Genomic DNA, 25,415 nt, shown 5'->3' on the forward strand with positions numbered 1-25,415 from the left:
CTCCTGTTTTTCTTTAAGTATGTGTGTGTAAGATAGACATTTGTACTTTTACTGTGTATGGGATTTTTATTTTTTTTGCCAGTCCTGGGGCTTGAACTCATGGCCTGGGCACTGTCCTTGAGCTGCTTTTGCTCAAGGCTAGCACTCTACCACTTGAGCCACAGCGCCACTTCTGGCTTTTTGTGTTTATGTGGTACTGAGGAATTGAATCCAGGGCTTCATGCATACTAGGCAAGCACTCTACTAAGCCACATTCCCGGCCCAAAGGGATCTTTAGCTTAAACATTTTTTTATTATACATTATATCCTTTTTTTTTTTGCCAGTCATGGGCCTTGAACTCAGCGCCTGAGCACTGTCCCTGGCTTCTTTTTGCTTGAGGCTAGCACTCAGCCACTTGAGCCACAGCGCGCCATTTCTAGCCGTTTTCTATATATGTGGTGCTGGGGAATCAAACCTAGGGCTCCATGTATATGAGGCAAGCACTCTTGCCACTAGGCCATATTCCCAGCCCTAACTTTAACATTTTAAAAGTATGTTTTTGGGACTGGAGGCCTGGCTTGGTAGTAGAGCATCAGCTGTGAGCAAGAAAGCTGAGCAAGAGCAGAGGGGATATATAAGAGTATGACTAATGTGTCATCTGTTTTGCTTTTGTATTGATTTGAAAATTGTTTTATTTACAATTAATTTTCTAATGTCTTTCTAATTTTTTTTTATGTGCTGGGGATCAAACTCAGCACTACTTGGGAAGTGCTGTACCAGTATTATCTCCAGCCCCCAAAACCTCAGTGACTCCTTTTTACTAAACTATTGGTAAAATTGCATGCAATTTTTTTAGTGCGACTTTTGTAGGCTGGTAAAATTCCCAAGATATGGGAAAGCAGGATAATTCACACAGAAAACAGAGCTAACGGGGTTGATTTTTTTTTTTTTTACCTTGTTTAAGGCTTTTTGCCCTCAAGATGTCTTGTAATCCCATCTATCAAAAGGTGGAGATCTAGAGAAATGCAGTTTAAGGCCAAAAAATAAAACAAGATGCCAATAAGCTATGTGTTGTGATATACACCTGTTTTCCCATGGATGGCCTTAAAGTTCTCAAGATCAAGTACTATCAAAGTTATGTATTTTCCTCTGTTGTGCCAAGAACATAACTGAGTATTAACTTTTTTGTACATGGCACCCCCACACTGAATGACATAACGATGGCTTATTTTTTGTCATGATTGGATTGGCTGGCTACTCTCCTGGCTTCCTCCAGATTGAATGGAGACTTCCTTTAGCTGGAGGCAGAACTAGGTTGGAAAGCCCCGGATGGCTGCAGCTGGTGTTAGCCAGCAAGTTGTTCATCTTGGTTCCATGGTAAGATAGTCTAGTTTCCTTACATGGCACTCTTGGGGGTGGGTATTAAGAGTGACAACAGGCTTAGCGCTCTTAAAGCCTAAGAGCAGGAACTGTGTAGCATTATTTCTAATCACATCCTGTGGTTAAGAGAAAGTCACAGAGCCAAGCTGGCTTCTAGGGAGTAGAGAACAGCTCCACCTTTGGATGGGAAGAGGTAAAATCACATGGAAGGGCAAGATTGAAGAGATGCATGTGCAATGGGATGGCAGGAAACTGGCTGTTAATTTGCCACCTTTAGAAGAACTCCTGTACTTAGTTATGGTTATTCATTCCCTAACTTAGGAACTAGTCCATAGCCAATTCTCAAAAGAGAAATGCTTTCTTTTTCCTGGTTGGAATAAGTACAGACTAAATGGGAAATTTACATTAGAAGAAATCCCAAAGGACCATGGGACAGAAAGAAAAACTGTCACATAACATTTCCCATCTATAGTCAGGAATTCAGGGTCGGATGTCTATGTTAAAAGTACATATAAACAATAGAGGTTAGGCTCATGGACTTTTCTGCCCGAATTGGCTTTGAACCACAATCCTCAGGTTTTAGCCTCTTGTGTAAAGCTAGTTAAAGGTGTGAGCCACCGGTGCCTGTTCGACCTGGCTTTTTGCTGGTTATCATCAAGATAGCGTCTCACGACTCTTAATGGTCCAGGCTGGCCTTGTCCTTCCACTTTTGGCCTGAGTATCTTGGCTTATAGGTGTGTGCCACCAGCACCCAGGTAGGACAAAATTTGTGGGATTTTTTTTTTCTTTTTTGGCTTGAATTCAGGACCTGGGTGCTCTCTCTGAGCTATGTTGCTCAAGACCAGTCCTCTACTACTTGAGTCACAGTTCCACTTCTGGCTTTTTTGGCTGGTAATTGGAGATCTCACAGACTTTCCTGCCTAGGCTGGCTTTGAACTGCAGTCTTTAGATCACAGCCTCCTGAGTAACTAGAATTACAATTGTGAACCACTGGCCAAACCAACTTAGGACAAATTCTTAATAGATTTGTGAGCCCCTAAAAGTTGTTATGTATCTGTTGTTTGGTTGGTTGGGGTGTGTGTGTGTGTGTGTGTGTGTGTGTGGTACTCAGGTTTGAACATGGCCTTGAACTTGCGAGGCAGGTGCTCTATCATTTGTGCCACATCCCTACCCCTTTTTGCTTTTGTTATTTTTTAGAGTCTCACCTGTTTGCTTGGGCTAGCCTGGATCCTATTTAGGTCTCCACCTATCATAGATGGTAGGTGTGCACTATTGCACTGTTTTTTTTTTTTTTTATAGAGATGGGATCTTACTCTTGCCTGGGCTAGCTTCAAATCACAATCCTCCCAATCTCTGCTTCTTGAATAGTTGGAATTATAGGTGTGAACCACGGTGCCACAGTGGCTGGTGTATCTTTTTTTTTTTCCTGCTGCTGAACCTGAGGCTTGCTTGAGTTCAAGGTTTGGGCTTTGTCCCTGAGCTAGTGCTCTACCACTTGAACCACACCTCCACTTCTGACAGTTTTGGGGTGGTTAACGAGATGAGTCATGAATTTTCCTGCCTGGGCTGGTTTTGAGCCATGATCTTCACATCTCAGGCCTCCTGAGTAGCTAGAATTACAGGCATGAGCCACCAGTATCTGTCTGGCTTGTCCCATTTTTAAGAAGTTTCAATAGCCCTTGCCAGAGCTTGAGCAAGAATGAAAAAAAAACAACTTGGAAACAAGGGCCTTGTTAATAACACACTACCTTCACAGGGCTTTTCATCCTTGGGGATCCTCTTGCATTAGGATTCAGCATACTGCACTTGTCCCTGATGTACGGACAAAGATCTTCCAACTGAAATGCCGCTTCTCTGGTGGCTCTGAGTGTTTGGCCTTTTGACCTGTGGTCTCTACAAAGGTTAAAAAGTACTTCCATTGGTATCACAGGATCAAATAAGGAGCTGTTTTCTCTTAATATGGGAAAGTAAGAATGATTTGCTCTTGTTGCCATATTTAAATTCTAAAATAACACAAAAGGAAAGCATGATTTTTATGTTTATTAGAAAGGACATGGATTGTAATGTTTGCCAAACATGAACACAAGACAGATACTGGAGAAACCAAAAAGAACTAGGACATGAAATGGAGTCATTGTAGGGAACTGCTCTTTATACTACATACAATCCAGGGATATCCATCCTTTTGTAATGTAGGACATGAAGAAACAGACTTTGGGCTAAGATCTACACAAAAATCCTACTTTTATTAGAGTATCTAAAACTTTTGAGTTTTTTCTAACTGCAGTGGCACTCTGATAATCTCCGGCACACAGCTTCTGTGGGTTTTACAATATCCCAAAGTCAACACTAGAATAAACGTGTGAAGCCATTCTCCAAGATGCACCCCATGACTCTCCACTTCTGGTATTCATTCATGTGTTTGTACAGCCCTTCCCAACACTAAATCAGGGTTGTAAGGAGCTATGTGTATTTAACACTTGGGAAGATAATCACTGAGGACCCAGGTCAGAGTATGGCTGCAAACATCCAAGCAGTCTTCCAGTGATTCCCACTTCTCTCCAATACTAGTGCGTCCCACATGGCCTATGGGACAAGGCCATGTGCTGTCATTTAACACCCGAGGCTACCTTTTAAGATACACTGTCTCAGAGCTTGTACTGGTTCATTTCTGTCACTTGCTTTGGTAGTTAAGCATCTCCATAGATGAGCCTGTATGGTGATAACTGAAGAACTGAGTCCAGGCCCTTGAGTAAGCCACCATGGAAGCATCTCCTGTGGTTCAGAGTTATTTAGACAATTAGGACACCTTGTCTGCAGCCTCCTTGCAGGCTCTGCACCAGGCCCATCTTCCCCATTCCTCCATCCCTGAGCCTCAGGCACAGAGGTGGTAAGTGCTGTTCTCTGGGCTGCCACATACATGGGAACACGATTTCTTGTTTCTGCTGTCATTATTTGGAGGCTCTTGGGGAATGTGATTTTTCTCTATTATATATTCAAATACTACATTTCTATCAGAATATTTTATTATTTCAAGAGTTTACACTTTGCAAAAAGTAGAAATAGGTTACTTCCCTGAGTGTAAGGAACTCATTCTAAAATAGTTACACAATTAAGCAATTAGAAGTACATAATTCTCAGTATTTAATTTTACTCCATTAAAAACGTAAGTCTTAAGAATTCCATGTATTTTGGAAGGTCAGTGTTTCATTGTTAACAGTCAGATCGGTCTTTATCAAATTCCAGGGCAATCTTGAGGGCTGTGGTGTTGAGGCCGACAGACTGCATGTTACAGATGATAGAAACAATCACCCCTCGCGGGGGAACCTTATCAGCCAAGGCCTCCGTATCCAGTTCTTCAGGCAGGATCAGTAGGACGCTGCTGGCCCCCACCGCACCACCGGTGTGTGAGGCGTAATGCCTCTGCTTTCTACAAGAGCCATAGGTCTGCTTCTTCTCAACAACACCCCATGCCATTGCGTATTTACCCTCTTTATCCCAAGACATTTCTGTGTTAGGGACGGGTGTCCAGATCATAACCATTGTTTCCGGCTTGAGATATCCAGGTAAAAGGTTCTCATTGGAGCTCTTAAACAGCCCGACCTGGTAACCGTACAGCATCGCATTCCCAAATTTTAGCATGTCACCCACTGTGGACAGAAATCCACCACCAGCCCACTTATAGGAGTTATCCACGTAAGGTGTGTTGATAAGACGTCTCTTCTTATTGTAAACATAAAATCTAAAATGAAATAAGAATGGTCATTAAAAGTACAGTAGTCAACTCGTATGACTAGGAAAATGTACACAGGAGAGAAGTTGCATTTCAATGTGATCATACATTCAAATATAAATAACCTAATGACACAGATTACTAGGTAATCTGTGAATTAAAGAGTATATAGCTTTCTCTTTATACATACATGTGTTCTGTGCATATGGACAGGAAACATTCATCAGTTGGTAGCTATTCCTAGTCCTTAGACTTAAAGTTGAGTCGGAGCCACAATTTCATAAACTAAAGTTATGCAATGTTTAGAAGTAAGATTATCTGAAAGACTAAATTTCAAATGTCATGTAGAACCATTGGAACATAGTACTTTCTTGATGGTGTGAAAAAGTCAGTTTGAATCCCAGCTGACACTCTTACTACTATGTTTATTTAATGACAAATATTTACATACAATTCTTACTATAGTCAGGCGCTGTTTTAACAAGTGTGTAAACATGACCTCATCTATTCTTACAGAATTATTGGAAGTGCCTACTTGACAAATGATAAGGTCATACAACTTGGAAAGGGCAGGGTTTTAGAATCAAACCCAGGCAGTCAGCGATGGCTATCCTAGGCTGCCTGTGTTTCAGCATCTTAGTCACCTTAGTTTGTGATCTAGGGATCAAAATAGCTACATTGCAGAGTTTGGACTATGTGTATAAAACACTGCACATTGTTGACCAATGCTTTATTTAATTAACATTGTGTGTGTGTGCGTGCGTGCTGGTACTGGGGCCTAGGTGCTGTCCCTTAGTTTTTTTGTCTCATGGGTGGCACTCTGCCACTTGAGCCTTAGCTCCTTATGGCTTTTCCCTGGTTAACTGGAGACAAGAGTCTCACAGACTTTTTTGCTCGGGCTGGCTTTGAACCATAATCCTTAGATCTCAGCTTCCTGAGGGGCTGGGGTACAGGTGTGAGCAACCAGCGCCTGGTTTGCTGGCAGGTGCTTTATAAGCAAATGAGAGTTGTTACTTACTGAAGCAGCTCACATTCTCAATGGAGCCCTAACCATGGGCCAGGGTTTGCTTTGATGCTTGGATAGAGTTGAGGAGAGACAAAGTGTCTGGCCTCGTGGGGTTTCTCTCCTAGCACAGGCACAATGAAATCACAGAATAACTAAACAAGTAATAAGCTTCTCTCCTGTGAGCCTGTTCTTTCAAATCATAACAAAGGGTTATTCCTGGGCTTTTGAGTTTGCTGACTGTCTTCCAATGATTTTCAATCTCCTTTGAGCTTCTCTCTCCCATGTCCTGTCCCACTTGAATTTCACTATGACTTTAAAAATTATCTGATTCCTAATATCTCAAACTCAGAAGTTTCTGCCCATGACTATGGCTCCCAATCAACCCTGTGCTCTGTCCCTTACCGTACCCTCCTACCTATTTCCCTTCCTGTACTCTTAGGTCTTCCCATTCCTGCCCACTTTACCTTTGTCTATTCTAGCCTGAGCTGTACCACCAGCTATCTCAACTACTTTAGCTGTGGTATAACTTCCCTGGGTTGTGCTAAGAATTACCACTCTATCAATTCACCTCAATTCACAAAAGACTATAGTTGCCTCTGGGGGTGGGGTGGGGGGGAAACTATCTGGCCACAGCTTCCACTTACCAGTGTCTTGTCCCCTCACCTGTTGAATAGCACCCCACAGTACAGTCTGTTCCTCCATGCACTGGCTGTTCAGTCCCTTATGATCTAGCATGTTCCCCACAGTTACTGTATAGCAATCCTGTTGTCAGCAGGCACTGGCAATTGCCTCTGTGTTCCTCTGGTTTGTCCCTGCAGCCCTGCTGACAGCCACTAGATTTTATTTGGGGGCAGTACTGGGTTTTGAACTCAAGGGCCTGTGCTTTCTAGGCAAGCACTTAAGCCACACCTCCAGTAGTTTTTCTTTAGCTATTTTTCAGGTAGGATCTCATATATTTTCCAGGCCTTAAACCTAGGTCTTCCTACCTGTGGCCTACACAGGCATGGACACTATGCCTGGTTTATTAAAAAGGAGTCTTCCTAATTTTTTGCCTAGGCTGATCTTTGCCTCCCAAATAGCTGAGACTATAAATGTGGGCCGTTGCGTCTAGGTACTTCTTTTTTCTTTTTTTTCCTTTTCCTTTTTCTTTTTTGGTACTGGGGATCGATCCCAGGACGTTGCACTTGCTAGGCAAGTGCTTTGCCCCTGGGCTACATCCCAGCCCTGGTACTTCTTTCTTGACACAAGGCCTCACTTTGTAGGCCAAGTTAGCCTTAAACTTCCTATGTAGCCTAGGCTGGTCTTGAACTCTGGAACTTCCTGCCTTCACCTTCCAAGTACTAGGATTACAGGTTTCCATCCTTAATGGGCACTATTCTATTTTTTTGGGGGGGGGCAGTCCTGGGCCTTGGATTCAGGGCCTGAGCACTGTCCCTGGCTTCTCTTTGCTCAAGGCTAGCACTCTGCCACTTGAGCCACAGTGCCACTTCTGGCCATTTTCTATATATGTGGTGCTGGGGAACTGAACCCAGGGCTTCATGTATATGAGGCAAGCACTCTTGCCACTAGGCCATATTCCCAGTCTAACGGGCACTATTCTAAACACACACACACACACACACATGCATACATATATATGTTCATGTTCTTGCTCAGATGTTTTGCTACTTTAAGGGTTTTTTAGGTTCTTTTTTTTTTTTTTTTTTTGGCCAGTCATGGGGCTTGAACTCTGGCCTGAGCACTGTCCCTGAGCTCTTCAGCTCAAGGCTAGCACTCTACCACTTGAGCCACAGCACCACTTCCAGTTTTCTGATGGTTAATTGGAGATAAGAGTCTCATAGACTTTCCTGGGCTGGCTTTGGACCAAGATCCTCAGATCTCAGTTTCCTGAGTAGCTAAGATTACAGACATGAGCCACCAGTGCCCGGCATTTTTTTTTTAGGTTCTTATCTCTTTTTTTTTTTTTTTTGGCCAGTCCTGGGCCTTGGACTCAGGGCCTGAGCACTGTCCCTGGCTTCTTCCCGCTCAAGGCTAGCACTCTGCCACTTGAGCCACAGCGCCGCTTCTGGCCGTTTTCTGTATATGTGGTGCTGGGGAATCGAACCTAGGGCCTCGTGTATCCGAGGCAGGCACTCTTGCCACTAGGCTATATCCCCAGCCCCAGGTTCTTATCTCTTAAAGATTACTTCCTATACCCTTATGATCACGTAAGATGATGCTAAGTGAAATGAACTCCATGTTATGGAAACGATTGTTATATCACAGTTGTAACTACTTTCAACGTCCCATGTGTATCTGTAGCTACTATTATTGATGATGTTCTTGTATCACCTTCCCGTGGTTGTACCTACACTATCTCTATAATCTTATCTGAGTATACTGGAAACCATGTATACTGGTATTAGAACTAGGAAATTGAAAGGGAATACCAAAATTGAGAGACAGGGTAAAAAAAGAAAAACAACTACAAAAGCAATACTTGCAAAACTGTTTGGTGTAAGTGAACTGAACACCTCATGGGGGGAAAGGGAAAGGGGGAGGAGGGTGGGGGAGTACGAGGGATGAGGTAACAAACAGTACAAGTAATGTATCCAATGCCTAACGTATGAAACTGTAACCTCCCTGTACATCAGTTTGATAATAAAAATTTGAAAAAAAAAAGATTACTTCCTATCTCCCCCTTTAAGAAAACAACTAGTGTCTTTAAACTCCTTTTAAAATTGCTATTACAAAAAAAAAAAAAAGACACTGAGGTCCAAAAGGCACTGTATCAAAAAAATAAAAAAAAGCAAATGAGCAGAGCAATATTTCCTTCTTTTACTGTTCTATTTTACTTCAGCAGAGCATTTAAGTAAAATGAATCAACAACCATCTTAGAAGCATTGGGTTCTATCAAAAATCAACCAACCAAACAAGTAAATGGGATCCTTTCACACTAGAAATGGAAACCTACTCCCTTTTCTTTCTTTTTTTTTTTTTGGCCAGTCCTGGGGCTTGGACTCAGGGCCTGAGCACTGTCCCTGGCTTCTTTTTGCTCAAGGCTAGCACTCTGCCACTTGAGCCACAGCGCCACTTCTGGCCATTTTCTGTATATGTGGTGCTGGGGAATTGAACCCAGGGCCTCATGTATACGAGGCAAGCACTCTTGCCACTAGGCCATATCTCCAGCCCCCTCCCTTTTTAAGGAATGAAAACCAAAACAAAATTGACTTGCCACCATAGTTTTCTTTTTTGCAAGTTAAGTTACTTATAAGGAAGCAGCAGAAGATAGCTGCTCCATAGTCCAAACACAGACAGTGTCTTCCTCAGCAGATCTAGATGTCTGCTCCATCTCAGCAGATGGCATTATTACACACACACACACACACACACACACACACACACACACACACAGAAGTGAGAAAGAAGATAAATCTCAGATGTGCCCAACACATCTTAAATTCAATAGGCAATGTCTGGCATTGGTATTTCTCCATTTTTATGATTTCCACTAGAACATGTTACATCAAAAAATAATAAGCAGGTAGCACTATTTTAAGAAAGAGTCTGAAATGATCAAGAAAAAGAAGCTTTCCTAAAGAATTAAAATGCACTGCTTGATGCTGACCTAATTTCTACTGGGTCTCCCCTCAAATCTCTTTCAGGACATACACTAATTTACAATGCATATTTAATCCCCTTAAGAAAGCTAGTAATTGGTAACAATAATTTAGTTAAATAAAACAGAGAGCTGAACAAGACTAATGTGGACATAGGAACATAAAGCTTAAAAAAAATCCTCAGAAGTGCCATCATTTCATACATCTCTTCACATAGTGTCACTCAGGCACTTGGAAAGCATGTGAAAATATGCTGGGGAAAATTAGCAATTGATTTCCTAAGTGTGCACTTTCTAAGAAATCAAATAATAACAAAACAGAAAATATCACAACCATAAAACTCATATTAGCAATTAGCCAAAGCCCCTTTTACAAGTTATTAACATTATAACATTTTCATTGAGGGGCTGGGAATATGGCCTAGTGGTAAAGTGCTCATCTCATATACATTAAGTCTTGGGTTCGATTCCTCAGCACCACATATATAAAAAGCTGGAAGTGGCACTGTGGCTCAACTGGCAGAGTGCTAGCCTTGAGCAAAAATAAGCCAGGGACAGTGCTCAGGCCTTGAGTTCAAGCCCCAGGACTGGCAACAAAAACAAAACCAAGCAAACAATTTTCATTGACATAGTTCATTGAGTAGCTTTCAAACTTTTTTTAAACTCAACGTAGTATGAGGAGTGTATTTCTTATTTTGACCAAATGAACACAGAACTGTGAAAATACACACACACACACACACACCTGTAAGGAACATAAGTTTTATGAAATAATACAGTAACATAGATGGCTGGTTGAATACAAAACTGATGTTTCTCTTCTTCCTCAATAGTACAACCAGATATCAAGACACATGCCTCACCCTGTGTTCTGCTAAGTTTTTGCCAACAGGGCTGAGTGGGATTCACCTTAAGTCTGGTGCTCAGGCTGTGTACACACTCTTCCACACCCATGAAGAAGCCATCTAGCTCCAGTGGCTGTCATCTATACAATTTGGGAAAGAGGAGCACCGAGACTGAAGCCTGTGAGTCCCAGAGCCTTGTATACAGCAGCCCTGTCCCCAGTTGGAACCACTCATCCTGGAAATGCTGCATAGGACAATTAAACTTCTAGTTTTTTCTAGCCACTCTATTTTTCTGGCTTTTGCTATAGTAACCTAGCCTTTACCTTAAAACTTTCTAGCCTTGCTTCATGCCATGTACTTTTACTCTATTAAAAAGAAATGCTGAGGCTGGGAATGTGGCTTAGTGGGAGAGTGCTTGCCTAGCATGCATGAAGCCCTGGGTTCCATTCCTCAGTACCACATAAACACAAAAACCCAGAAGTGGTGCTGTGCTAGCCTTGAGCAAAAGCAGCTCAGGGACAGCTCCTAGGCCCTGAGTTCAAGCCCCGGGATTGGCGAAAAAAAAAAAAATGCTGGTACTCAAGCCACTGGATGATTTTCAACTCAATAACTGTAGCCATACTAGGAAGAAAAAAATGCAAAAAGAAAAAAATCATAAATGAACATACTCAACAAACTGAATAATTCTAGCCAAATAGCCAAGTAATAACCAAACTGACTAATAAACTTGTCAATCAAGTTCCCAAGATCTGACATAATTGCCCTTTCACTGGTATTCTTTCTGAATTAAAAACCTTCAAGTAAGGGGCTGGGAATATGGCCTAGAGGCAAGAGTGCTTGCCTCCTATACATGAAGCCCTGGGTTCGATTCCCCAGCACCACATACATAAAAAATGGCCAGAAGTAGCACTGTGGCTCAAGTGGCAGAGTGCTAGCCTTGAGCAAAAAGAAGCCAGGGACAGTGCTCAGGCCCTAAGTCCAAGGCCCAGGACTGGCAAAAAAAAAACACCCAAAACCCAAAACAAAAAAACCTTCAAGTAAGACCCAAGCCTCGTGGTACACATCTGTAATCCCAGCACTGGAGAAACTGATCCAGGAGGATCAAGAGCTCAATACCAGTGGGGGTTACATAGCAAGACCCTGCCTCAAAACAAACAAACAAAAAATTCCAAATAACTTTAAACAAAGAGAAGATGAATCTTTACTACATTTGCTAACACTGTATCCAGTTGTGTATCCAAACACAAACAAAAGGGCTGGGTGTGGTAGAGGCTTGCCTAGCAGGCGAAGACCCTGGTCTGATTCCCACTCAACAACAACAAAGAACACTGGAAGAAACTATGGTTTAAATGCTTTAAATATTAATGTTTATAATAAAATGGTGCCTAAGGATGCCTAACTATAAAACAGGTCTTTAGATATAGATATATTTTAAATGTTTAATTATTTTAGATAGTATTATTTTTAGAACATACCAAATTTTTTTTGTCATTTTGTCAAATGACAAGAAGCAGGGGTCTAACACAATCCAAATCAAAAAAGCATTCTAATGTTCATTATGAATATGTAAAAAAAAATCAAGCATCAAGCTCTGATTAAAAATATATGCTGATTAAGCTGGAATGTAGCTTAGTGGCAAAGCATTTGCCTAGCAAGTACAATGTCCTGGGTTTAATCCCAGTACCAAAAAATAAAAGCCAAAAAAAAAAAAAATGCTGAAGCTGAGTGCTGGTGGTTCACACATGTAATCCTCAGGAGACAGAGTTTTGAAGATTGCAGTTGAAAGCCAGGCTGGCAGGAAAATCTGTAAGACTCTTACCTCCAATTAACCACCAGAAAACAGGAAGTACTGCTATGGGTCAAAGTGGTAAAGCACTAGCATTGAGCAAAAGAGCTCAGGGACAGTGCCCAGGCCCTGAGTTCAAGCTCCAGGACAGAGTAAAAAAGAAAGAAAGAAAGAAAAAGCGGGATTATGATAGTGCATACTTATAATCTCAGCACTTGGGAGTCTGAGACAGGATGATTTTGAGTTTGAGGCCACCTGGGGTTACACAGGGAGACCTGTTTCAAAACACCAAAAATGTTTAGTTTTCTTTTATGTCTTATATATTTATTATATCAAAGGCAAGAGATTAATGGCAATGGCAGATTATAGTTCATTGACTAAATTAATAATCCAGAAATACATACTGGAATGAAGAAATAAACACAAAAGAGAAAGGGCTTCCTTAGAATAAATGCAGAAAATATGATGGAATGAGGAAGTCACACACAAAGACAGGAGAGAAGCTCCCACATTGCAGAGAGTTGATGTTGAAATGGAGATGAGGTAAATCTGATTTTCAATGGACAAAGCAGTGTTGAGGTTTGAAAGCCAGACACAGCAGAGGGACTGGTTTACCTTGCTCTATTGTAAATCACGGGCTCATTTTCTTCCTGTACAGTTGTCAGCATATCCAAGTCATGGAATATTTTCTGCATATAGTCCAAATATTTACATCCTGAAGCTCTTTCTACTATGGCTGCCAGGAGGGTATAGCCAAAAGTTGAATACAAAAACTGACTACCTTGAAACATCATTGCAAAGGGGGATGGGGAGGAAAAAAATGCTTGATTAGTATTCAAAAATATTCAAAATACTTCAATTTGCAAATAAGCATACCTTTAAAACTGGAATACTTCAACATTTAGGAGATCACAGCTACTATATCAACAAATGGAGTTAGCTTTGTATTCTATTTCCCTGCTGCAAGGATAAAAATAATAGTCAGCCTGCAGACTTAGATATTCAAACAAATCTGCTCCTTAGACTGACCATGAAAAAAAAAAATCTTTCACACTAGCAATCAAATAGGAATGGGGGAAAAAAGTAAATATAATTTCTTGATCAACTGTCACTTACTGGGTAAAGGAAGAAATAGGCGTACCAATTCTTATTTTAATAAGTATATAGAGACATAAAAACTTTCAAATATATATTTGATGGCAACTATATCTATATACATATACATGTAGTTTCAAATACATCACATCACATCACTTTGGGTTCTGAAAGCTTAAAGATTATGATCGATAGAAAAATTTAAAAAGTAGAAATCTCATTTTTAAAGACAAAATCCAGGGGCTGGGAATATGGCCTAGTGGCAAGAGTGCTTGCCTCGTATACATGAGGCCCTGGGTTGGATTCCTCAGCACCACATATACAGAAAATGGCCAGAAGTGGTGCTGTGGCTCAGGTGGCAGAGTGCCTTGAGCAAAAAAGAAGCCAGGGACAGTGCTCAGGCCCTGAGTTCACCGCCTAGGACTGGCAAAAAAAAAAAAAAATCCACAATTACATTTTATTTACCTTTACTAATTATATCTGTAAGGGGCTGGGGATATGGCCTAGTGGCAAGAGAGCTTGCCTCGTATACATGAGGCCCTGGGTTCGATTCCCCAGCAGCACATATACAGAAAATGGCCAGAAGTGGCGCTGTGGCTCAAGTGGCAGAGTGCTAGCCTTGAGCAAAAGGAAGCCAGGGACAGTGCTCAGGCCCTGAGTCCAAGGCCCAGGACTGGCCAAAAAAAAAAAAAAAATTATATCTGTAAGTCTATTCACAGTAAAAATAACTTTTAAAATGAAAGTAGAATAAAAGTGCATAGACCATGGGGCTCACACCTGTAATCCTAGTTATTCAGGAGGCCAAGATCTGAGGATTGAGGTTAGAAGCCAGCCTGGGCAGAAAAGTTCAAAGAATCTCCAATTAACCACTAAAAAAACTGGAAGTGGAGCTGTGGCTCAATGTGGTATAGCACTAGCCTTGAGCAAAAGAGCTCAGTGATACCTCCCAGGACCTGAGTTCAAGCTCCATGATCAAAAAATTAAACCCAAATGAACAACAAAAACCAGTGCATATATCTATAGTAACTTAATGACATAAAGTAGTTTCAATAAACATCATAACTTATGTATAAAAATAAAGATAGAGTCAGGCATGGCACTGGTCCTAGCACTCCGGAAGCTGAGGCAAGATGATCAAGAATTCAAGGCTAGAGGGCTGGGAATGTGGCCTAGTAGTAGAGTGCTTGCCTAGCATGCATGAAGCCCTGGGTTCAATTCCTCAGCATCACATAAACAGAAAAAGTCGGCTCAAGTGGTAGAGTGCTAGCCTTGAACAAAAAGAAGCCAGGGCTCAGGCCCTGAGTTCAAGCCCCAGGACTGGCAAAAAAAAAAAAAAAAAAGAAAAAGAATTCCAGGCTAGCCTGGGCTATACAGAGAGACTACATCTTTAATATATATATATATATATATATATATACATATATTTAAATAAATAACTATATATGACTGAGGATGTGACTCAGGTAGAACAGGGTGCCTGCCTAGTAAGCACAAAGCATAATGTTGCCAAAAAATTAAACAAAAAGATAACATTTTAGCCAGGTCCTAGTAGCTAACACCTATAATCCTAGTTATTCGGGAGGCTGAGATACAGAAGATCAAAGTTTGAAGAAAGCCTAGGCAGAAAAGTCTGACAGACTCCATCTCCAATTAACCAGCCTGGAGGTGTGGCACAAGTAGGAGGGTACCAGCCAAGTTGAAGACCAATATCAGAAAGACAAGAAAGATGCTATTATTATGCAGATGACCATTTTTTGGAAGTTAAGTTGATGAACACTAGTTTCTTGCAAGAATGAAGTTAAATTCTAACTACGCATAATAATATGAGCAATACTTGATCCTTTTCTCTTTGGTCCAGGCTTTATGTGGAGAGGTGTCATTTCAACATTCTCCACAATTTTCCATGAATATTTTGGTCCCGAGAATCCGCTAGTAACTTAGTGGCCTTCCATGAGACTCAACCTAAACATCCACCTGAGTACTAAAGCTTGGGAAGAAGAAAGGAAGGCATCAGAGTAGCCCATCTACCTCACTGAAGGCGCTCAGGATGCTATCACTTTGTGATTCCTGAAAAGGAATATTCCAGAAATGACTTCGTTAAGAGAAGGCATTAACACTCACCAGGTTTAAAGAATAAAGGATCATTTTTAAATAATCTTAGGGATTCAATTGAATTTTCAAACTTTTCCTTCAAATATAATTCGCCTTGTTCAAAATCATTTTTTTTCTTGCAAGGTTTTATATTCCGGTATTTGGCTTCATTATCCTGCTCAGTTTTAGGCTTAGCACAGTCTTCCTTTTCATTACTTTTCCCTCCTTTTCCCTTCAAGTCTTTTTCTTGGTCGGATGTCATGGTTTCTCTCAACATCTTCAAGGCTTTATAAGCTTTCTCTTCCTTCACCTTTTTAATATCCTTTTCATAGTGACGGATCCCACTTAAATGGGAAATCAGTAATCTTGTTGTGACAGAAACCTAATTGTCAAAAATGAAAATCCAATTACAATAGTAAACCCTGTAGTCACAAGTTAATGGCCTTGGGAAGAATGTCTCACTAACTATGCATTTTAAAATGCTGTGGGAGAAATATCATATAAGAAACTTTACCCTCCACTTACAGAATAACAGATTATCATCTGGAGTTAAAAGTACTTCGCCCAGTCAGTAGCAGTCACTGCAAAGTGATCAAAGCACAAAATCCTGCGAAGCATCCTAAATACAACCTCCAGTATGAAGCATTTAACATGCCATAAGTAAAATGAAGTGTGAGTTTCATTACCTTTTCACCTTCGTATTCTTTCTCTGGGAACTCAGGAACATAGTGCTGGACTGGAACATCAAGATCCAGCTTCCCAGCCTCCCACAATTTGGCCAGAGCAACCATGGTGAGGCTTTTGCTGATGCTGGCAATTCTCATGACTGTCTCTGGCTTACAAGGCACTCGGTTCTCTACATCGGCATAACCTAAGCCTTTGGGGGAGATGAAGCAAAACATCTTCATTGTCAAACAAGTCTTCAGAAATGGAATTAATACCATCTGAAAACAAATTGCAGATTTATCTACAGGAAAAATACACCTTGATTTTTGTAAGTTATGGAAAATGGGACATGTTAAGTGTGAGAGTCTCAGTACACAGACAATGTAAGCCTAACAATTTAACTTTATAACTACACTCAAACTTCACCCTGCATATAATAATTTTTTCATGCGATTTGGACCTTTGCTTTTCCTAGATTATCTTATTTGGTTATTCCACACTTTAAATCAACTACTCTACAATCTTTAAAGAAAACACAGTTGCTGGCTCCTGGTAGCTCATGACTGTAATCTTAGCTACTCAGGAGGCTGAGATCTCAGGATCATGATCCAAAGCCAGGCAGGAAAGGAAAATCCATGACACTCTTATTTCCAACTAACTACCAAAAAAGCTGAAAGTGGAGCTGTGGCTCAAGTGGTAGAGCACTGAGCAAAAAAGCTCAGAACAGCACCCAGGCCTGGAGTGGCCCAGACAGCACCCAGGACTGGCACCAAAAAAGAAAAAATGCTATCATTCTTTAGATAATATTCATTAATGATTTTTGAGCAAGTTTCCACTAAATTCCTTCCAACAGCCACCCAATAAGAACGTGTGGGAAGATCTCCTGCAAACTAAATCCAGCTAACCATCAAATTAATTATCAGCCATAAGAAAAACAATGTGCTATTATTTTTTATTTTTATTTTTGGCCAGTCCTGGGTCTTGAACTTAGGGCCTGAGCACTGTCCCTGGCTTCTTTTTGCTCAAGGCTAGCACTCTGTCTGCCAACTTGAGCCACAGCACCACTTCTGGCCTTTTCTATATATGTGGTGCTGAGGAATCGAACCTAGAGCCCAATATATACAAGGCAAGCATTCTTGCCACTAGGCCATATTCCCAGCCCCTGTGCTATTATTTTTAAAAGCTACTTCTAGAGACAATTTTGGTTTTCATCTTCTGTATAGGGTAAAAGTATGAAATCAGATCTAAGAGACAGAAAAAAGAGGAATGCAACAGTTGTTCATTTAGTTAAATTTTGTGTGTGTGTGTGTGTGTGTGTGTGTGTGTGTGTATATATACAGGTCCCGAGGCTTGAAATCAGGACCTGGGCACTGTCCCTGAGTTTCTTTTGCTCAAGGCTAGCACTCTACCACTTGACCCACAGCTCCACTTATTGGCTTTTTCTGAGTTTACTGGAGATAAGTGTCTTAGGAAGTTTCCCTACCTGGGCTGGCTTCCAAACATGATCCTCAGGTCTCAGCCTCCTGAGTAGCTAAGATTACAGACATGAGCCAGTTGCCTGACCTCCTTTTTTTTTTTTTTTTTTGAGAGAGAGGGTCTAAGTATGTAGTCCAGGCTGGCTTCAAAATTACCAGTTTCGGGGCTGGGAATATGGCCTAGTGGCAAGAGTGCTTGCCTCGTATACATGAAGCCCTGTGTTCAATTCCCCAGCACCACATATATAGAAAATGGCCAGAAGTGGTGCTGTGGCTCAAGTGGCAGAGTGCTAGCCTTGAGCAAAAAGAAGCCAAGGACAGTGCTCAGGCCCTGAGTCCAAGGCCCAGGACTAGAAAATAAATAAATAAATAAATAAATAAAATCACCAGTCTCCTGAATGCTGAGATTCCAGTTGTGAGTTACTACACCTAGTTCCCAATTATTTAAATCGCAAATGTGTCTTATGTGAATATATGAATATGCATGGTGAATATGAGCATATATACATATGTGAATATACATGCATACACATACACAGACATATTTTGGTGGTATTGGAGTTTGAACTTGGGAAATTAAGTTCTCCATTTCATTAGCCACATCCTCAGTTTGACTGAAAGTCTGTGAGACTCTTACCTCCAATAAACTACTCAGAAAAAGCTGGAAGTGGTGCTGTGGCTCAAATGGTAGAGTGCTAGCCTTGAGCACAAAGGCCTTCAGGGACAGCACCCAGGCCCTGAGTTCAAGCCCTAGGATTAACAACAACAACAAAATAATAAAGTAAAAAAATAAACCCCTCACCCATGAAGTTAATATTTATTAAAATTTTGATTATTTTTTTTTTAAGCCTGGTGCTGGTGGCTCATGCCTGTAATCCTAGATATTCAGGAGGCTGAGATCTGAGGATCCTAGTTCAAATCTAGACTGGTCAGGAAATTCCATGAGACTCCTATTTCCAATTACCCACAAGAAAACTGGAAATGGTGCTGTGGCCAAAATGGCAGAGCACTGGCTTTGAGCAAAAGAGCTCAGGGGGGCTGGGGATATAGCCTAGTGGCAAGAGTGCCTGCCTCGGATACACGAGGCCCTAGGTTCGATTCCCCAGCACCACATATACGGAAAACGGCCAGAAGCGGCGCTGTGGCTCAAGTGGCAGAGTGCTAGCCTTGAGCGGGAAGAAGCCAGGGACAGAGCTCAGGCCCTGAGTCCAAGGCCCAGGACTGGCCAAAAAAAAAAAAAAAAAAAAAGAGCTCAGGGACAGTGCTCTGGCCCTGAGTTCAAGCCCTATGACTGACAAGAAAAACGTTGTGTGTTTTCAAAAAAAATAAAATTAGCTATATTGCTTAGTCTACATTTACACTTAGGGGAAGAATGTTATTTAAAAATCTTCTGAGGGGCTGGGGATATGGCCTAGTGGCAAGAGAGTTTGCCTCGTAAAAATCTTCTGTTCCCATCAATTTATAACACTATACCTTTCTTATAATGTCTAACATGTTGTTTACTAAAAGTAGGATTCTCCCCAAAATCTGGGGTGGCCAACTGGACCAATTTAATATCAATAAAGGTTATTTGCAATATGTGATGACATACTTAATAGGTGGTTCTATATACAAGGTTCAGACCAACAAATCCAGTCATAAGCCATTTTTTTTTTGTCTGTGGTGGGGCTTGAACTCAGGGCCTGGGTGCTGTGCCTGAGCTCTTTTGTTCAAAGCTAGCACTCTACCACTTGAGTAACAGCATTACTTCTGGTTTTCTGGTGGTTAATTGGAGCAAAGAGTCTCACAGCCTTTCCTGCTCAGGCTGGCACTGAACTGCAATGGATCCTCGGATCTCAGCTTCCTGAGTAGCTAGGGTTACAGGCATGAGCCACCAGTGCCTGGTAAGATTCCATGGTTTATGTGTCACTTTTAATTCTTTATTTTTGGTGGTGAGGAATGAACCCAGGCCTTGAAGATGTTAACTAAGCACAGGCTCTACCACCCAGCTACTCTCTCATCTCCGTTTGTCCCTCATTTTAAACTTTACTGTAATTATCCATAATAGTAACACGTTGATTCTTCATTCTGTAGATTTATATAAATGCAATAACAATGGGATTCTCTCCAAGCTGCAAAACGTAACCATCACAAAACAAGTAACTAAAATCCTTCTCCCGAGCTCACCTTCTGACCAGACTTCTTTTCCATCTACAGAAACTCCAACCACTATGCCTGGTGCACCCACCTCATCCTAAGAGCAAAATGGAAAAGAACACAGATCAAAGGCAGGCAAAAGACAGAGGCCCATGGCTCCTCCTTGTAAATCCTATCTACTTAGAAGAGGTTGAGATCTAAGGATCGCGATTCGAAATCAGCCTGTGTCAGTTAAGTCTGGGAGACTACGGTCTCCTATAAACTACTCAAAAAAAAAAAGAAAAGAAAAACGTCTGTCAATCTGTGGCTCAAGTGGCTGCCGCCTGGAGCCAAAGAAGCTCAGGGAGGGCGCCCAGGCACTGAGTCCAAGCTCCAGGCCCCAAAACAAAAATGACAGGACTAATAACCTAATAACCTTGCATGGCCCCAAACTTCAAAGGCTCTCAGATGGAAGGGGGGGCCGCCCCGCTCTCGTGGCCCCGCCCACCACGCAAACCGACCCCGCCCACCCGGCCTCAGGCCCCGCCCCTCGGGTCTCTGAGAAGCGCGCCCCCAGGCCGCACAGCGGCGGGGCGGTGACCTCGATCCCGACTTGGGCAACCCCAAGGGTATGACAGTGGGCCCGGCAGTCGGGAAATGGGAAGTTCTTCTCGGAAGCACCACAGGCTGCACCCTCCCCTCCCCCGGGTGGGGTCAGTGTAGACCTAGGAGACTGAGGGTCCCCACGGGGGGGAGGGGAGGGCGAGGGGAGCGACCCCCTCCCCCGAGTCCGTACCTTGATCCTATGTAACAGGTCGCGGCTGCTCGCAATCGCCTTGGCGAAGCACCTGGAGGGGGGCGGGGCCCGGGCCTGCGGACACCCCAGGGCTAAGGGCTGCTCCAGCGGGGACTCGTCCTGAGGGGGCGTCTCGGGGTCCACGGGGGGCTGAACGGGGACGGCGCCCTTTAGCGCGCCCGCCAGCTTCGCCCCCAACGCCAGACCCAGGCCGAGACCCAGGCCCCCGACCCAGCCGTGGCTGAGCGGTGGCAGCCCAGCCCGCCGGTGCGTCCCGCGCCGCCCGCAGCACGGGGCTCGGCCTCTAGTGGCCGGGGCCCTCGCCGCCGCCGCTGACAGGAGCCGGTACATGGCGTCTGGGGCTCCGGCTGGACGCTTCGGAGCTCGCGCAGGCCCGGCCCGCAGGAGGAGCGCGGGAGGGCGGGGCCGCGTCCCGGGGCGGGGCCACGTTCTGGGGGCGGGGCCGCGTCCTGGGGGGCGGGGCCGCGAGGAGACCCAAGCAGTCGATGCCCAGTGGTCGGAGTGCCGATCTCATCGATCCCCTCTTTCTCTCCCTTAACCCTGCCCTGACTGTCTCCCCTCCCCTCCCCTCTCTTTCTCTCACCGTCCTCTCCCTTCTCCCTTTAGGCGAGGTACCCTGAAATGCTTTTCATGAGTGGCTCTCAAGGAAGGACCTGTCATTCTGTGTGGGAATTAGAAAGCAGAGAGAGCCCCTTCATCCATTTTTAGTGACAGGAATATTCTGCCTCTTGACTCTGTCGTTGTCACTTTCCCAGGGGTGCCATCGTAGTGCAGTTCTCCAAGATTTTTGTCACACAAAAACACTTGGCAAAGGGCACACAGGATCTCTGTCTTATGTCTTAGAACCCACATGTGGTGAGCATGGTGGTGTATTCCGAGGAGATGGGAGAATCGCTGTCCCTAGCAAGAGAGACCGTATCTGAAAAATAACTAAGGTAAAGGTAGGGCTCTGGGAGTTCACGCCTGTAATCCTAGCTACCTCTACCCCACCCCCAGCTCCTGGTACTGGGCCTTGAACTCAGCACTTGCTTGCTTTTCCTGTACTGGTGCTCTACTACTTGAGTCATGCTGACATTTTGCTGCTTAACTGAAGATAAAAGACTGGAAGACATTTCTGCCCAGACTGGCTTCAAACTGTGATCCTCAGGGTTCAGCCTCTGATTAGCTGGGATTACAGGTGTGAGCCACAATGAGTGCCCACACGGTGGATGTCCAGTTTCATCTGTCCCATAGCATCTTCTAGCATCTTCTAGGTGTTCTCTTTCTCTCTCTCTCTCTCTCTCTCTCTCTCTCTCTCTCTCTCTCTCTCTCTCTCTCTCTCTCTCTCTCTCTCTCTCCCCCCCCCACCTCCTTCTATGTTTGGCTCATCTGGATAATCCTAGATAATCTCTTTATTTCAAGATCTTTAGTTTAATCATTTCTGCAAAATCACTACTAAATTCTGGAAGAATTGTTCTTCCCCAGAGTCAGATTTTTTGTCTCCCTTATAGCAGGAAAGGCTACACTGTAGCCTGTCTCTGATACACCACGTTTCCCGTCTACCTGAGAAATCCAAAACCAGAGAGTACAAGAGAGTGTGTGTCCAAGCACAATCATCAGTCAGTTGTCAATCAGTCCATCTTACAGGTGCCTTGTACTAGGTCAGGCTCCAGGTGATTGTCAAACTTCCTGAAGTATTTTATTCCCAACTCTCTATCCCATAATAGTAAACTGTTATTACCTCTTGGAGGGAGGCCTTTTCATTGTGGCCCTCAGCCTCTCCAAGAGGCCAATGACAGAACTATATCTGGGAATAAACAGCATATGATTTGGTTTTTGTCCCTAGGTCTCAATGGTCCCTCCCCAACTTCCTCTCTGACTTTTTTCTTGTGTGTGTGTGCAGGTCCTGGGGCTTGAATTCAGGGCCTAGGTTGTCCCTGAACATTTTGCTCAAGAACAGTGCTGTACCACTTGAGCCGCAGCTCTACTCCTTTTTGGTAGTTAATTGGAGATAAGAGTCTCAGGGACTTTCCTGCCTGGGCTGGCTTTGAACCTCGATCCTCAGATCTCAAGCCTCTTGAGTGGCTAGGATTACACCGTGAGCCATCTCTCTGACTTTTGACCATGTACTCAAGGTTCCAAACGCTACTCACCTTTCTCCTAAGTTCATATGACCTGTTGGGGTGTTTACCTCTGGATTCTGTGCATGGAGCATCCCATCCTTTATATGTTGAGTTTGAGGAGTAATATTGGTTTTTTGTTTTGTTTTGTTTTTGTTTTTGCCAGTCCTGGGCCTTGGACTCAGGGCCTGAGCACTGTCCCTGGCTTCTTTTTGCTCAAGGCTAGCACTCTGCCACTTGAGCCACAGTGCCACTTCTGGCCATTTTCTATATATGTGGTGCTGGGGAATCGAACCCGGGACTTCATGTATACGAGGCAAGTACTCTTGCCACTAGGCCATATTCCCACCCAGCCCGGAGTAATATTGTTGAGAAGTTTGGGAAACATTTGACTTTAACTTCCCTTTTGTGCTAATCTTTTATTAGTGTTATTATTATTTTTTAACAAGATTACTGGGCTGGGTGCCAATGGTTCATGCCTATAATCCTAGTTACTCAGGAGGCAGAAATCTGAGAATCTCAGTTTAAAGCCAGCCCAGGTAGGAAAGTCCATGAGACTCCAATAAATCCCCAGCTAACTACCAAAAAAGCCAGAAGTGGAGTTGTGGCTCAAGTGGTAGGCATTAGCCTTGAGCAAGAAAAAAGCTCAGGGACAGTGCCCAGGCCGAGTTCAAACCCCAGGATTGGCACACACACACAAATTAGGATTTCTGGTTTTCTTTATTTCTCCCTCAATTACTACATCTCTGAGAAGTCATGCAATATAAATTAATGATAAGTACCAGATACTAAAATCCTGGGGATTTAAGAGCGAGCACACTTGCCTCTCAGGAGACACTCTCAGGGAGCCTAGGGGCTAGTAGGGAGGGTGATCTTTACGAAATAATCACATTCATGAGCATGTAATTAAAAAAATATAATTGTTCCCAAGAGAGGAGGGGGAAATATGATGAAGAAAAGTTTGAAACAAGAGGCTTGTCCTACATTGGGGTCCTCAAGAGAAATGTCCTCCCAAGGAATTTTGGTTGGGCGGGGGAGGAGCAGGGAAGTGGGGAGAGCAGGGAGGTGAGCATGACTGTTCAAAGGGGAGATGAGAGGAAGGGCTAAGAGGATAGGACTTCCATGTTGACTGGAAATGAGTCTCATAGATTTATCTGCCCGAATTGGCCTCAAATTGCAATCCTCAGATCTCAGCCTCCTGAGTGGCTAGGATTAGCCACAGATGCCAAGCAAAAGTAGTTGGCTTTTTGATAAGTAATTTGGAGGCAAAACTCCAATGGGACACAGTGAAAACTCTGAATGGCTGAAGAGAGTGAGACTTCAAATTAGATGCCAGTGGCTCAGGCCTGTAATCCTAGCTACTCAGGAAGCTGAGATCTGAGGATCACAGTTCAAAGCCAGCCCAGGCAGGAAAGTCTGTGAAACTCTAAGTTCCAATTAACAACCAAGCAACAACAACAACAACAACAGCACACACACACACACACACACACACACACACACACACACACACACACACACCATCTAGAAGTGGAGTTGTTAGAACATCAGCCTTGAGCAAAAAAGGTAAGAAATAGCAGCATCGAAGGCCTGAGTTCAAGCCCCAGTACTGACACACAAATAAGAAGCTAAACTTCAAGGTCTTTGTAAGTTACTATTAACTAAACTGATGTTTACATTTAATTTCAATGTAATATTTTCAAAAGGGGGAAGGAAATACCAGCTCTTGTGTATTTTATGATGGGCCTAAGAGCCTAGCTGCCTAAAGCTTACAGAATTGTTCATCCTGAGAGCCTCAGACATGGCTGTGGTGGTGACTGAGAGGGAGGGAAGTTTACATACTAAGTTCAAGTCTGTGGGTGGCCAACATTCTACCATCAAAATCAAACCACATTCTTTGAGGCAGAGAGGCTGTCTCTAAAACCAAACCACCGTGGAGAGAAGCTGACCTTGAAGTGAGACTTACAATAAGCTGGAGAATTCTGGGAATCCAACCCCAGGAATGCTGGCCCCTTTCTCCATTTATGACTGTCTTTTGAACTTTAGGATTTGGCAGTCAGTCAAAGCAAATAACTCTGGGTGCAGGAGTTAAAAGAGTCCAGAACAATCTCTACCCCACTGCTTCAGAATGGATGTCTCTAACAAACAGATTTTCTGGCTTGGCTGGTAATTCTAGCTACTCAGGAGGCTGAGATCTGAGAATTATAGTCCAAAGGCAGCCCAGGCAGAAAAGTCCCTGAGACTCTTACCTCCAATTAATCACCAAAAAGCAGAAGTGGAGCTGTGGCTCAGATGGTACAGCCTTGAGTAAAAAGGTTTAGGGACAGCACCCAGGCCTGGAGTTCAAGCCTCAAGACTAGTACCAAAAAAATTAGAAACAGATTATTTGATTTAGTAAGAATCGATGTGGATACTGTTTTCTCTAACAAGACATTGAGTTACTTCCTTGGGAGACTGCTTCTAAGACTTCGAATTTGAGTCTGTGGTCTAAGCAGCCTTATGATAGCACTTCAGTGACCTAAATGAAATGACCTAGTTGAAGTCATAGTTAAAGCAACTGGTCCATCCAATAAACCATCTTGTACTTGAAGTTCTGAGATCTGCCCTGGCCCAGCTCAGCAGAGGGGCCGTGGGGGAGAAATGTGGAGTGGTAAGCTGAGGCTGAAGGCTCTCAGACATGAAGCCTAGTGAGTGTACTCTGAATCCCCCACCCACCCGCCCCACTGCCC

The 25,415-nt window shown here is 43.2% G+C and overlaps 1 protein-coding gene across 2 annotated transcripts; it reads right to left on the bottom strand.

Moving 5' to 3' along the window:
• Nucleotides 1-4,368: 4,368 nt before the first annotated feature.
• Nucleotides 4,369-20,954, bottom strand: Lactb (lactamase beta). 2 transcript variants are annotated; one of them, XM_048332352.1, is made up of 6 exons: nucleotides 20,567-20,952; nucleotides 19,822-19,888; nucleotides 16,201-16,391; nucleotides 15,545-15,896; nucleotides 12,944-13,109; nucleotides 4,369-5,102 (listed from the first exon to the last, which is right to left on the bottom strand). In XM_048332352.1, exons 1-6 carry the CDS (start codon nucleotides 20,915-20,917, stop codon nucleotides 4,574-4,576), a joined length of 1,656 nt encoding a protein of 551 aa, XP_048188309.1. In that variant the 5' UTR covers nucleotides 20,918-20,952; the 3' UTR covers nucleotides 4,369-4,573. The 2 variants fall into 2 exon arrangements, with proteins under 2 accessions (XP_048188309.1, XP_048188310.1); XM_048332353.1 differs by lacking the exon at nucleotides 12,944-13,109 and having other exon boundaries at nucleotides 4,857-5,102; nucleotides 20,567-20,954.
• Between the last annotated feature and the right edge of the window lie 4,461 nt (nucleotides 20,955-25,415).

Source organism: Perognathus longimembris, chromosome 23 (assembly GCF_023159225.1).
Source record: "Perognathus longimembris pacificus isolate PPM17 chromosome 23, ASM2315922v1, whole genome shotgun sequence".
Taxonomy (NCBI): domain Eukaryota; kingdom Metazoa; phylum Chordata; class Mammalia; order Rodentia; family Heteromyidae; genus Perognathus; species Perognathus longimembris.

Excerpts from the sequence above, each read along its gene's own strand:
- Lactb (XM_048332352.1), bottom strand. The coding sequence starts at position 20,917 with ATGTACCGGCTCCTGTCAGCGGCGGCGGCGAGGGCCCCGGCCACTAGA. Across the intron at positions 16,392-19,821 it reads AAAAGAAGTCTGGTCAGAAG|GCTTAGGTTATGCCGATGTA; the intron begins GTGAGCTCGGGA and ends TCTCCCCCAAAG. Across the intron at positions 15,897-16,200 it reads AAGAATACGAAGGTGAAAAG|GTTTCTGTCACAACAAGATT; the intron begins GTAATGAAACTC and ends TTTGACAATTAG.